Raw genomic sequence first — 14,717 nt, forward strand, 5'->3', positions numbered from 1 at the left:
TCAAGTTTGCCCCGTAACAAGTTATCGTTTATACTTGTCGGTTGGAGACTTGCTGGTCATAGCCCAACATATTACAGTTTAATAGTTGATACGTGTAAAACAGTTATAAAAGTTGCGCATGTATTCTCAGCCCAAAATATAGATAAAAAGGGAGCAGATGAACTCACGAAAAATCAGTTTTAGTATTTGCATTCATTTCATAAAAACAGTTATAAAAGTAGCGCATGTATTCTCAGCCCAAAAATGTAAAGAGTAAAAGGGAGCATATGAAAACTCACCTTAAATAGAAGTTGAAGTATTCCATGCAAGAAGGAAAGTAAATCAAGTAAGTGATCTGGATATCAACCTAGAGGTATAACGTTTGATTAGTTAATGTCTAACTTGACATAAAGTATGTTTATTAATATAGCAACTATATTGACAGTGACGGTTTTCGAGAAAAGTTCCTATTTCTCAAAAGTTTCTATTTTTGGAAACCTACTATTTACGAAAAGCTTCCACTTATAGTAAGCTTCTAGTTTAAGAATGTTCGGGTTATAATTCTTAACAAATATGTTGTACAATCTCGCCCAAACTTCGTCGCTAACATGCAAGTCACTCGAATGATCTATTGTTACCGAGCGGCCCAGGATCTCTTGACCAGAATCTAAGTCTTGGCATTCGAGATCCACAAGCGTCCCATAATGGTAACAAGGATCACCCTAGGCCACAAGTAGCGGTGATGTTTGTAGTCTTTGTAGGCTATCTTTAATTATAACCTTCACGTTAGGTGCGTATATACATATATATATTCATTAATTCGATTTTAATTATAATTCCTATATATTAATTCATAAAAATACTTTTATAATTTTTAGTAACATATATTACTAATTATAACATGTTATTTATTTTAATTTTAATTCCATATAATTTATAACATTATTTACATGTTTCGGTAAAAAAAAATAATAAACCGAAGTAAATAGTAAAAAGTAAAAAGTAAAAAGTAAGAAAAGAATACTTACTAGTAGTAATTCTTCAAAGAGAGAATGAGAGAAATTTTGGTGTGAGTTTGAATGAGAAATGAGGGGTATTTATACTTGAAAAAATTAGGTAAAAAGAATAAAATAATTAAAAGAAAAAGAAATATTTTAATTTTTAATGAGATTTTAAAATTCAAAAGTATTAAATGTTAGGTCATGGGATAATGTACAAAATAAAATAATAAAAGTAGTTTTCCATTATAATTTTTAATTAAAAAGTAATTTATTTATTTATTTTTTTTAAAAAAATTCATTTATTTTAAGGATTTATTTTATATATATTTTTTTTTAAAATAAACAAATTGATTTACTACTTTTCCAAGAATATTTGTCAATATTTTTTTATTATTATTTTTTTATTCATAATAACAATACTGATAATAAAGATATTAATTATTGATATCTTGTTTAAAAAGGATATTAATAATAATAATATTAATATATCAAATTAATGCGTAATTATTTACAAATAATTGTTCGTGAATCGTCGGAATTAGTCGAGGTTAAATGAAATCATATAAAGATTTTTGTTTAAATTTTGTCGAAAATTTACGGGTTGTCACAGATTAAGTTTAAATTTGGTCGGAAATTCTCGGGTCGTCACATAGAACGTTTCGGGCTTTAATTTCTCCACGTAAGTTGCTCGAAATCCTTCCAGAAACACTCAAAAATCATCAATATAATCTGAAACAGATCAGCACTTCCGAATTTTATCAAAATCAAAACAGTTGACTTTTTACTCGGGATTAGAATCATCAACTAATAAAATCGATTTTGAACTTGAATATGATGATGAGCACGCACAGGAGCATACCTTTGTTTCTGGCTCTTTATTCTTAGAATCATCAACTATTGTTTCTACTAACTCTAAGTTGTGTACATATATGTTTTGATTTGGTGTTTAATTTTGGGTGATTGTTTTTGTGGTGATGAATTTGTTTTTGAAAGTGGATTCGAGATTTGTTAAAGATGAAGGGAAAATGGGAAAGGAAATGGAGAAGGTGAAAATGGGGGACTAGTGGCGTCAAAAATAAAAATAAATGAATAGCAAGTAATAATTGACAAACATGAGAGACTTATAATGTAATTTTATCCAAGAGGTGACTTGATGTTTACCTGTTATAACAGGTTAAATACATACAATAGGAGAAAATACAAAGTTAAATGCATACAATAAGACTTTTGAAAGTTGAATGCATACAATAGGATTTTGATTAAAGTTCGATGCATTTTGAATCAATTTTCCCTAAAAAAAAAATAGGTTGTCAATGGTTGTGTGTTACCTTCTCAATAAGTATATGAAGTTCTTCATCTGATGCATTAGGATGCTCTGCAATCACCTTTGCCTTGACAGGCTGACCAATAGTAAGCCAATCGTCTATCAAGTCACTTCACATCACAATTACGAGTGATTAGTTATGTTTTACAGTGGAAGATGTCAAAATAATTGATTAAATAGTTGATGTGGTCCAGCGGTTGGTGGATTGCTTCCTTTAAGGGAGGTCAGGAGTTCGACCCCCGTTGGCTACATATTAAAAACACAATTTCATCCCTGCCATGAAGTATCCACCCATGGCACCTTTTCCATATCGTTTGGGGGTAAAGGGGAGGGGGTTTTACTTGGCCGTGCCCTTGGATCGGTTTCAAGGTTTCCTCCCGGGCAGCGATGGGGGCGGGGTTATTATCGCTGCATCGGCATAGTCGAAACGGGAGATGATCGCAACGGATGGTGAAGTCCCCCTCGGGTGATCCCAATCGCTGTTAAAAAAAAATTGTTGCTCTTGACAATGCTAAAAAGCCTATATGACTATTATTTTAATCCATAAGAATCTTCAAGTTTAAGGGTGTATGGGATTGCATATTTTAGTAGTTTGTTTGCTTATTGCTTATTTTTAAAGTTATCATGCTGAAAAATAGTACTCCACTACTTAGATGTTTATTTTTAAGAAAAAGAAATTAATAGATATCTCAGAAGTTATGGCCCTTAGTTCCACCTAAAAGGTCTCGAGTTCAAACCTCATTAAATCATATCTTGGTTGGCCAATGTAAAGGGTCGGAAACTCATGGGATAGATCGCGTATATTTGAGTAAAAATTACCCTTTTACCCAATAGCCTAAACAGAAAAACCTTATTTGTTTAGTCATGTGAGCAACTGTTTATTTTTATGGTAAAAATCACTTTAAATTAGCAATTATAAACAACCCATTTATCTTGACTTGATTATAAAACCCCGTTTGTCAAATATAACTATTGGATAAAAACAAACTTACTGAGGTTCTTCATTAGAAAGATTTATTAGTCGATGGATCCCACCACATCGACGATGTCCTATGACCATGATAACCTCAACCTGTATCATATGTTTTCTCTTGATGTGAGTGTCGAGTAGTATCGATAACATGACGTGTGATAATTCGAGTTTATATTTGTGTTGTACTATTCAAATGTTTCCTAGAATTTTAAATTTATTTATAAAATTAGACAGCAACAATATAATTTCACAAGTGACCTTAAACAATATGGTTGCGGCTTGAATAATTGAACCAACTCCAAGGTCTTTGAGCTGCAAAACAAACATTTGTATTAGTAACACGAGCTAGAGTTACAAAATTTTGAATAACTTAAATCGTCTTCTCATTTTTTAAGATTTTTCCAAAAAACATCAAGTAAAAATAATGCAAATTTACCAACGAAGCATTGCTTCAATGGTACCGCGGTTACACTTGTGTACTCGCAGGGCTAGAGGTCTCGGGTTCGAGCCTCGTCACCCGCTCTAGGAATTGAAATATATTCCTAGAAGGTGGCCCAAAGGGAAGGTTTTACCGACCCGCTCCGGGACTAAGATTCGGCCCGCCTGCCCCTCGGGATGGTTAAAGGGTCGGATCCTCAGAGTGTGGTTCGGGTTTCCTGCCCGAAAGCGCGTGTGTGTGTGCAAATGATGACTAGGCTTCGGTCCGGACTGATGCAAGCTTGCCTTTCAAAAAAAAAAAAAAAAAAAAAAAAAAAAATAATGCAAATTTATCGTTGAACAAGCGTTATGACAAGTTGAGGGACTGTTGTTGGCACCTGATTAATCGCAGGGACCATATTGGCAATATTACGGGCCATGAGAGCTTCCCCGGGTCGTAGGTTCAGGATATTGGTAGGGGAAACTCGTGAGTCCGAGCATGCAAAAATTAGAAACTGCACCAATACATATAAAAATATTGTTAATTTTAGCTTAAATTAGAAATTGTAACTTTTACTCAAACTCTCTTCGAATTTAATTGGAAATTAAGACAAAATCGGGCTATCATATATACTCCGTATATGGTTAACTTACGTACCTTGGGTTCCTGTTTCTCTTCCAGTTTATTATAGTAATCAGGTTGCTTGCTACCAATATGAACAAATGCACATAAATTAGTGTAAGAAGAAATGTGTATAACTATATCACTCCATGTTTTGTTTGATTCGTTAGTTTGACAATTGTCACGATACGTGTCTGTTCTATCTAAAAACTTAATCAAAATATGAGTAAGTATTAAGGCTAGGTAGCTTACTCGAATTCATTAATCTTGAAGTAGTTAAACCCTTCTTTGATCCTTTGTATGGGATCAAATCCTGTGGATAGTTGAGTTGGCAACCTTGAAATAGTGTTGAGACTTGCGTGATTTTGGTCATCTAGTTTCTTCCCATACCTACATTTAAAATTATATGCGAAATTTATCATTTATTTATCGCTACTATCACTACTATACTTATATACTACTAAAACAAAACCAACTAATATAAATTAACTGGTCGGTCAAGTCTCGACTTGTCGGACATTTGACCTTTTTGATATGATCGAATAAATTCTGCTTTAACCAACTAAAGTCGACTTTAACCAACTAACATTTGACATTTTTTTAAACAGACCGAATAAATCCGACTTAAACCAACTAAATTTGACTTTTGACCGACTTCTACCCTTTAATGGGCGTTGACAGGCATTGGCCGGCAACTTTTGACCGACTTGGTTAGTTAGGTCGTAGTACTTCAAAATCCAGACTAGTCGGGGAGACAGGAATTGGTTTTACAACCATGGTAATGACTCTTTTCTTGACACTTACATTGGTGCAACACTTTCTTCATTTGTGTAATTTGACATATTGAAATGTCCTTATGATTCCTGCAACCTCTTTAATCAAGAGACGTAAATTAAAACGGTTAGAGAAAAACATGTATGAAGTTAACATTCTTCAAATGTTAGGTGTTAATTTGTGTTTTTAGTTACATATAACATTTTCACATAATCTAAAAGCACCAAAAAAATGAACTTCGAATACGATTGAAGAAGTACAAGCGAACTGAATACCTTGATCCGTGGAGAATATTTGGAAAATAAACGTTCGTGTGTGCTCCTAAAAGTGAGAAATTCGGAGTGTATTTATAGAGTAGTTTGTTGGTATGAAGCCAAAACAAATACTACGTATAATGTGATACTCTGTATTTTTCCTACTAGTATTTATATTTATTTAAGTTAAATTTAGAGAAGAAATGTATTACTGTTTGTGAAAAGTACAGTCACTTGGGTTTTATTTACGACTATAATTATAGAAATAGTGTTTGGTTTTATCTACGACTATAACTATAGAAATGGTGTTTGGACAAGACGTTAGCCACATATCGAATAAATACTTTGGGACCATATATACATATATACATTTATTATAAAATCGACTACTTAAATTAGCTATTAGAAATTCAATTATTAGAGTCAGATTTATCACTTTACTAGAAGCATTGCCCGTGCGTTGCACGGATATTTTTACGCTTTGCATTTTTTATTTTAAAGTAAAGTATGTGGTTGTCTCGTACGTAATAGTTCTTATTGGGAGGACATATATAATAACGATCATATGAAACAAAGAGTTCTTAACAGTCCATAATAATGCTTTAAAAAAAAAGTCCATAATAATCGTAATAAATAAGCAAAAACTTCCACGAACATCAAAATAGGTAACTAAGTGCTGACGTAGACAAAATGTATGCTAATCTTCTACGAATCTAGAAAAAGCGAATGAATACATAGATTTGTTTAGGGTATTGGGTTAAGGATCCTGGTAATTGATTTGAACTTTTTTAACATATATATTTTTATACTATACTATTTAATAATTAAAAGGATAGAATTGTAAGAAAATTTATATAAGAAATTTAAATTAACTTAAATATATAAATACAATTATACAATATAATAATCACATTATAAACATTAAAAAAAAGAATCTTCGAACGAATTCATCCAACATAGAGCCAACCACGTGTCTTCTTGGCAAGTCTACATTTGACATTTTTTTTTAATTCAGTGTTTCTTCAGTAGCTACAAAAACAAACAAACACGCATTATAATTAATTATATATATATGTATATATAATTATATATCAATATTATACACACACACACACACACACACACACACACACATATATATATATATATATATATATATATTAAATAATATTTTAAATCATAAATAATTTACATACTACATATATTATTAAAATAATCAATGAGAGACTTTTGATGATCCGTATATTTAAATATAAAATGATGTTTTATTCATATAAACATATAAAATGATATAAGTGATGAATGATAACAATTTAATGAGAAACTCAAAAGTTATAATTAATATATATATATATATATATATATATATATATATATATATATATATATATATATATTATTTATGATATAATATATTATTGAATATATATATATATATATACACACACACACACACACACACACACACACATATATATATATATATATATATATATTAAATAATATTTTAAATCATAAAAGAAAATATAGATTACACATATTTACCTCATGATACATAACTTGAATATTCATCTTTTAGTAATATGGCGTGATCTTCTCATTGTATGATTGCTACTGAAAAGTGGAGATGTAGGATACAAAACAAATTACAGTATATATATATATATATATATATATATATATATATATATATATATATATATATATATATATATATATATATATATATATATATATATTCCGAAAATATATACTTCATGATTAAATCAATGTTATATATGTACATTTATCTACGTATATATATACATATACATATTTGAATATATATTACATATATTTACCTCATTATACATATCTTAAATATCCATCTTTTAGTAATAATATGATGTGATCTTCCCATTGTATGATTCCTATTGAAAAGTGAAGATGACATACATATTTATAGGCTAGTAAAAAATAAGTTAATTTAGTAAGAAGATGAAAGGTTCGTATATTTATTGTTCATTTTTGGTTTACCATATATTTATTATTTATTTTACTACTATTTAATTCTTTATTTATCATTTAAATGATATTGAATAAATAATAAATATATATTATATGTAAGTTACTAATATTGATTTAATCCGGTTCATAAAATTAATATTAAATCTTATATTCACACACATACACACACACACACACACACACACATATATATATATATATATATATATATATATATATATATATATATATATATATATATATATATATATATATATATATATATATATATATTATTTTGTTACAATTATTTAATTTAATTTAAAAATTGTATTTAATACATTAACACATGATTAAGTAAGCTTATTTATTATTCATTTTTTATATATAGATATATTATTTTATTTCATTTATTTAATCTAATTTAATAGGAATTCTATTTAATACACTAACATGATTAAATAAGCTTATTTATGAGTTATGACTCTTCGGGTCACTTTTAAGATATTTATTTATGAAGGTTTTTTTTTTAAAAAAAAAACTGAATTTATATGTATTTTTTTATAGATTATATAGGTAATAATAGATAATTGAAATAGAATTTAATGTAGCTAATTTATGACACAGGGTGTCAATATTTAGGTAGTAATAGATGTGGCTGTTTCTTTTCTTCTAATTCTAACTTTTCTTTTTTCTTTTATAATCAAATCAAAAGTAACATTTATGTTTAAAGAGTTATGCCACCGAACACCCGTAAAGTTTTGTGTAATTGGTATTGGGTCATTGGGTATTGGTTTGTTGAATATCCAGTTATGTTGTAAAAGTTAAATTTGGATTAAAATTGAGGTCTTTTGTATTTATTATTATATAATTTTTTTAACAACTACCCTAAAAGCTACTGTTATAATGTACTGTATATAACTTTTCTACGCAGTGCTTATATATTTAATTTAAGGTGACAGTGTACAAAATTTATATGCACGTTAATGACGTTTTTAAGAGTTATTGTTAAAAGAATAGTATAGTTATTAGTATTAGTAGTATTAGTAATAGTATTAGTATTAAGGGTAAAAAAACTCGATGATTAGAACATAAGATGGTTATACATGATCAAAGGGTTATATGTATTCTATATTGTTCAAAAAATTTGAACACAAGTTTATTTTCGTACACAAAATAATTACGGAGTACATGTTATCTAAACAAATAATAATATTGTTGTGACAAATCATTTTGTTAGGCTAAATTAAAATAATGTGTTATAATTCAGTAGGCTTATAACTACTTTTAGTGGTTTGATTTTTGATGTTATAATTCAGTAGGCTTATAACTACCTTTAGTGGTTTGATTTTTGATTAAGAATACTAATAATGAAGTGTAAGAACAAAGATGATAATGGAGAGATAGAAAGAAACACTTTGTAAGTGTGAGAAATGGTGCAAGTTTAATGCTTGCATTCATGGCTATTTATAGCAAAAATATCACAAGTTTAGGTAATACAATAATATTACTTTTGTGTATCAATAATTGACTATCCATTTATATATTCTATATTATAACACTTCCCCTTGGATAGCAATTTTGTTTGTTGAAGATTAACTGTAAGTTACTGCCTCGTTAAAAACCTTGCTATAGAAAACTCAGTGGGAAAAAACTTTAGCTAAGGGAAAAAGAGTGCAGCATGGAGTTGACTCCCCCTCAAGTAGACATCGCTTCAGCTGTTACATCTTTTGAACATGTCTCATGCCAATGTTATGAACGTGTGTTCTGAAAATAGCAGTTGGAAGTGCTTTCGTGAAAAGATCAGCAGAGTTTTTGCTGGATTGAACATATCTCATTTCAATCTGGTTATTCTTAATGAGATTTTGAGTGTATGAGAAGAATCTAGGAGGTATGTGTTTTGTTCGGTCACTTTTGATATACCCTTCTTTCATCTGTGCTATGCAAGCTGCATTATCTTCATAGATAGTTGTTGGACTTTTATCGCGTTCTAGTCCACAAGAATCAGTAATGAGTTGTGTTATTGATCTCAACCAAAAACATTCCCGAGTAGCTTCATGTAATGCAATCACTTCGGCATGATTTGATGATGTTGCAACAAGTATTTTTTTTGAGAATGCCATGATATTGCAGTACCTCCATTTAGGAATATATATCTAGTTTGAGATTTAGCTTTATGTGGATCAGATAAATAACCTGCATCTGCATAACCAACCAAATCTTGTTTTGAGTTGTTAGAATAAAATAATCCTAAATCAGTAGTTCCTCGAAGGTATCGAAATATGTGTTTGATCCCATTCCAATGTCTTTTGGTAGGAGCAGAGCTGAACCTTGCCAACAAATTAACTGCAAAAGAAATGTCAGGTCTTGTACAATTTATAAGATACATAAGAGCTCCAATTGCACTAAGATATGGTACTTCTGGTCCAAGAATATCTTCATGATCTTCACATGGACGAAATGGATCAGCTTCAACATTGAGTGATCTAACAACCATAGGAGTACTTAATGGTTTTGCCTTGTCCACATTGAAATGTTTCAAAATCTTTTCAGTATATGTTGTTTGATGTACAAGTAAACCATTAGGCATATGCTCAATTTGTAAACCAAGGCAATATTTGGTTTTTCCGAGATCTTTCATTTCAAATTCTTTCTTTAGAAGTTGAATGGCTTCATGGATCTCTTTATTTGTACCTATGATGTTAAGATCGTCAACATAAACAGCTATGATCACATATCCGGATGTTGTTTTCTTAATTAAAACACAAGGGCAAGTAAGGTTATTTGTATACCCTTTGCTTATCAAGTAATCACTTAATCGGTTATACCACATACGTCCCGATTGTTTTAACCCATATAAAGATCTTTGTAATTTAATCGAATACATTTCTTTGGGTTTTGCATTTGATGCTTCTGGTACCTTAAATCCTTCAGGTATCTTCATATATATATCACTATCAAGTGATCCATATAGATAAGCAGTCACAACATCCATGAGATGCATTTCTAAATTTTTAGAAACTGTCAGGCTGAGTAAGTATCTAAAAGTAATTGCATCCATAACAGGGGAATAAGTTTCTTCATAATCAATTCCCGGTCTTTGAGAAAAACCTTGAGCTACAAGTCTAGCTTTATACCTTGTAACTTCATCTTTCTCATTTCTTTTTCGGACAAAAATCCATCTGTATCCTACAGGTTTCACATCTTTAGGAGTGAGAATGATGGATCCGAAAACTTTTCTTTTATTGAGTGATTCTAATTCAGCTCGTATTGCTTCTTTCCATTGAGTCCAATCATGTCTATTCTGACATTCAACCATAGATGTTGGTTCTGGATCATCATCATTATTCATGATGTCATATGCAACATTAAATGAAAATTTCTCATCAAGATTTTTCATTTCATTTCATTTCGGTTCAATAATATTTTTGAATATGCATAATTGATTGCAATTTCTGTATTGACATCATCAATCTCCTCTGCAGTAGGAGTACTGATTTGTGGTTCTTCTTGAACACTTTCTTTTACCTCATTATCAGCTGATTTTCTTTTTCGAGAATTTTTATCCTTTGAACCAATTGGTCTTCCACGTTTCTGACGTGGCAAAGATTCATGAGTGACGTTATTGCCAGCTTTTGGAATTTCAATTCGAGCTGGAGTATTTACTGCTGGTATATATGATTTTGTCACCATTTTTGTATCTGTAAATGCATCAGGCAATTGATTTGCAAGTTCTTGTATATGCATTATCTTTTGAACTTCTGTCTCGCATTCTTTTGTGCGAGAATCAAGATACTTTAATTGAGGTTCACACCATGAAACATCATTTTCTTTATTTTTCATTTCTCCCCCTAATCTAGGGAACAATGTTTCATTAAAATGACAATCAGCAAAACGTGTTGTAAAAACGTCACCTGTCATAGGTTCAATATACCTTAAGATTGAAGATGTTTCATATCCAACATATATTCCCAACCTCCTTTGAGGACCCATTTTTGTACGTTGTGGTGTCGCAATTGGAACATACACTGCACAACCAAATGTTCTAAGGTGGGAAATATTTGGCTCTTGACCAAAAGCAAGTTGTAAGGGGGAATATTCATGACTTGCACTCGGTCTGATGGGAATCAATGCATCAACATGTAAAATTGCATGACCCCATATAGATATAGGGAGTTTTGTTCTCATTATCAATGGTCTAGCGATTAACTGTAAACGTTTAATCAGTGACTCAGTTAAACCATTTTGTGTATGCACATGAGCAACAGAATGTTCAACAACAATTCCTATAGACATGCAATAGTCATTAAATGCTTGAGATGTAAATTCACCAGCATTATCAAGTCTCACCCTTTTAATGGTGTAATCAGGAAAATGTGCTCTCAATTTAATAATTTGGGCAAGAAATTTTGCAAATGCCACATTACGACTTGATAACAGACAAACATGAGACCATCTGCTAGATGCGTCTATTAGAACCATGAAATATCTAAATGGTCCACATGGTGGATGAATTGGTCCACATATATCACCTTGAATTCTTTCAAGAAACATTGGTGATTCTTTCTCAACCTTAAGTGGTGAGGGTCTAGCTATCAATTTTGCAAGAGAGCAAGATGTACATGGAACCATTGTATCATGATGGATTTTTCTATCCTTTAGTGGATGTCCATGAGTACATTCAATAATCCTTTTCATCATTGTTAATCCTGGATGACCTAATCTGTTATGCCATAAACTGAATACACCAGGATTAATATATTTTTCATTAACTATCATATGTGTTTCTGGTACATTTATATGTGTATAATGTAATCCAGAACTAAGTCTTGGCAGTTTTTCAACCACGTGACTCTTGTCAGTGATACTTAAATATTTCTCATTTTCTGTTATCACTGACTGATAATCATACCCATTAAGGTATATGTCGGAGAAATTCAATAAATTTCTGCTTGACTTGGGAGAAAATAAGGCATCATTTATTAAAAATTTTGTACCATTTGGTAGTATGAAATTTGCCTTTCCTATCCCCTTTATCAAGTTAGCAGGTCCTGATATTGTATGTATAGTTCCTTCCGTTGGTTTTAGATCAATAAAATATTTCTCGGATTTAAGTATAGTGTGTATAGTTCCACTGTCTGCTATACAGAGATCTCCACCACTTGATTGATGTTGTATTCCAGCAAAATTCATATTAAACTTCATATATAAGAAATAAATAGTGAGTACATTATATTACACAATATTTTACACGCAAATAGATAGTACTGAAACATTTAGCAAACATAATGACAAAGACAGACGATATTAAATCGTTTATTTTTCGAAAGACACACAACAACTTAAACATTCAAGAAATCTTCATATAAATCAGATGGTTTCTCAGTGACTGTTGGACCGAGGTTATCCACAAAGTTTACTTCCTTTTCTTTATCTTTCAGCGAATCCTGATACATCTTAACAAGATGTTTAGATGTTCGGCAAGTATTAGCCCAGTGGCCCATTCTATCACATCTGTAGCAAGATTCTTCAGAATTTTTAGAAGAATTTTCTTCAACATCTTGTTTAGTGGGCTTGTTTTGTGGTTGATATTTATATTTTTGTGGATTATTATTTTTTTGACCACAACGGCCACGACCACGACCACGACCACGTCCACGCCCATTACCATTACCATAAGGATGGTTTCTACCATAGTTATGGCTTTTGGCATGATGATGGTGATGGTTATTATAACCACGACCTTGCCCGCGTCCTTGTCCATGTTTATAATTATTTGCAGTATTTGCTTCAGGGATTGCAAGTGTACCAGTAGGACGGGATTGCTGATTTTTCATTAATAGCTCATCATTTTGCTCTGCAACTAAGAGATATGAATTAAGTTCAGGATATGTTTTGAACTTTAGCATTCTCAAATTTCTTTGCACTGTGATGTTTGCAGCATTCATTGTGGATAAAGTTTTCTCCATCATGTCTGCATCACTTATTTCATGTCCACAGAATTTAAGTTGTGAACATGTATTATACAGAGCTGAGCGGTATTCATTTACTTTCTTAAAGTCTTGGAACCTTAATGTTCTCCATTGTTCCATAGCAGCTGGAAGTAAAATTTCTCTTTGATTATTGAATCTGCTTTTGAGACCTTCCCATAAAACATGGGGATCTTCTACAGTCACATAATTATTTTGTAAGCATTCATCAATATGTTGATGAATAAAGCAACATGCCGTTGCTTGTTCTTTTTCTGAACAAGTGTTGTTTTCATTTATGGTTTCAAGAATGCCCATTGATTTAAGATGCATTTTTACTTTTATAACCCATGGCATGTCCAGTTGATTCTAAAGGAGTAAATTTAAGCTTTTCCAGATTCGACATTTTCTATTATCAAAAATTAAAACAAACAACATGATAAATTAGAGTCAATTTATATTCATAAGTATATAAACACTAAACATAAATTTAAGATAACATAATGATAAGTAGGCGACAGTGTCGACCATGTGTAAGCAATCATAAATAAATGTTATATAACAGAAATATAAATATTAGTAAACATAAATGATAATTAGGCGACAGTGTCGACCATATAAATGTTAGATAATAGAAATATAAATGTTAGTAACATAAATAATAATTAGGCGACATTGTCGACCATATATTTTTCAGGTGGTATAACCGACCATATATCATTTACGTGGCAAAGCCAACCATATTTAGTATTAAGATTATCGTGCTGATAACGTGTTATAATTCAGTAGGCTTATAACTACTTTTAGTGGTTTGATTCTTGATGTTATAATTCAGTAGGCTTATAACTACCTTTAGTGGTTTGATTTTTGATTAAGAATACTAATAATGAAGTGTAAGAACAAAGATGATAATGGAGAGAAAGAAAGAAACACTTTGTAAGTGTGAGAACTGGTGCAAGTTTAATGCTTGCATTCATGGCTATTTATAGCAAAAATATCACAAGTTTAGGTAATACAATAATATTACTTTTGTGTATCAATAATTGACTATCCATTTATATATTCTATATTATAACATAATGTTCTTTTTTATACAAACGACAAATCTTGTTTTTGGCACACAAGCTTCTACAATAGTGATGATTCCATAATCAAAATTTAATGGGGTCCTGAAATTTTTTTCCAGTACTAATTATGTTTCAATATTATTTAGTAGGTTTTTTTTTACCTTAAAACGAGCTATAAATTCTAAAATAAATATGTGGCCCTATAATTAAAATAGTAGTATAATATACAATTTGAAGAGTACAATGGTTGTTTAACTAAAAAAACTATAAATTCGAAATTATATGGGGTCATATAATTAAACTTAGTTGTGTCCTGTACGATTTAAAAAATAATTTGTAATAAAAATTTCT

General features: G+C 30.5%; 1 protein-coding gene across 1 annotated transcript; it reads right to left on the reverse strand.

The window, feature by feature from the left end:
- Positions 1-2,114: 2,114 nt before the first annotated feature.
- Positions 2,115-5,158, reverse strand: LOC139889276 (carbonic anhydrase-like). Its single transcript, XM_071872237.1, has 8 exons — positions 5,121-5,158; positions 4,569-4,706; positions 4,353-4,401; positions 4,093-4,209; positions 3,536-3,589; positions 3,297-3,376; positions 2,309-2,414; positions 2,115-2,141 (listed from the first exon to the last, which is right to left on the reverse strand). The coding sequence occupies exons 1-8, from the start codon at positions 5,156-5,158 to the stop codon at positions 2,115-2,117; spliced, it is 609 nt and encodes a 202-aa protein (XP_071728338.1).
- Between the last annotated feature and the right edge of the window lie 9,559 nt (positions 5,159-14,717).

This window comes from Rutidosis leptorrhynchoides, chromosome 2 (genome assembly GCF_046630445.1).
Source record: "Rutidosis leptorrhynchoides isolate AG116_Rl617_1_P2 chromosome 2, CSIRO_AGI_Rlap_v1, whole genome shotgun sequence".
Classification (NCBI taxonomy): domain Eukaryota; kingdom Viridiplantae; phylum Streptophyta; class Magnoliopsida; order Asterales; family Asteraceae; genus Rutidosis; species Rutidosis leptorrhynchoides.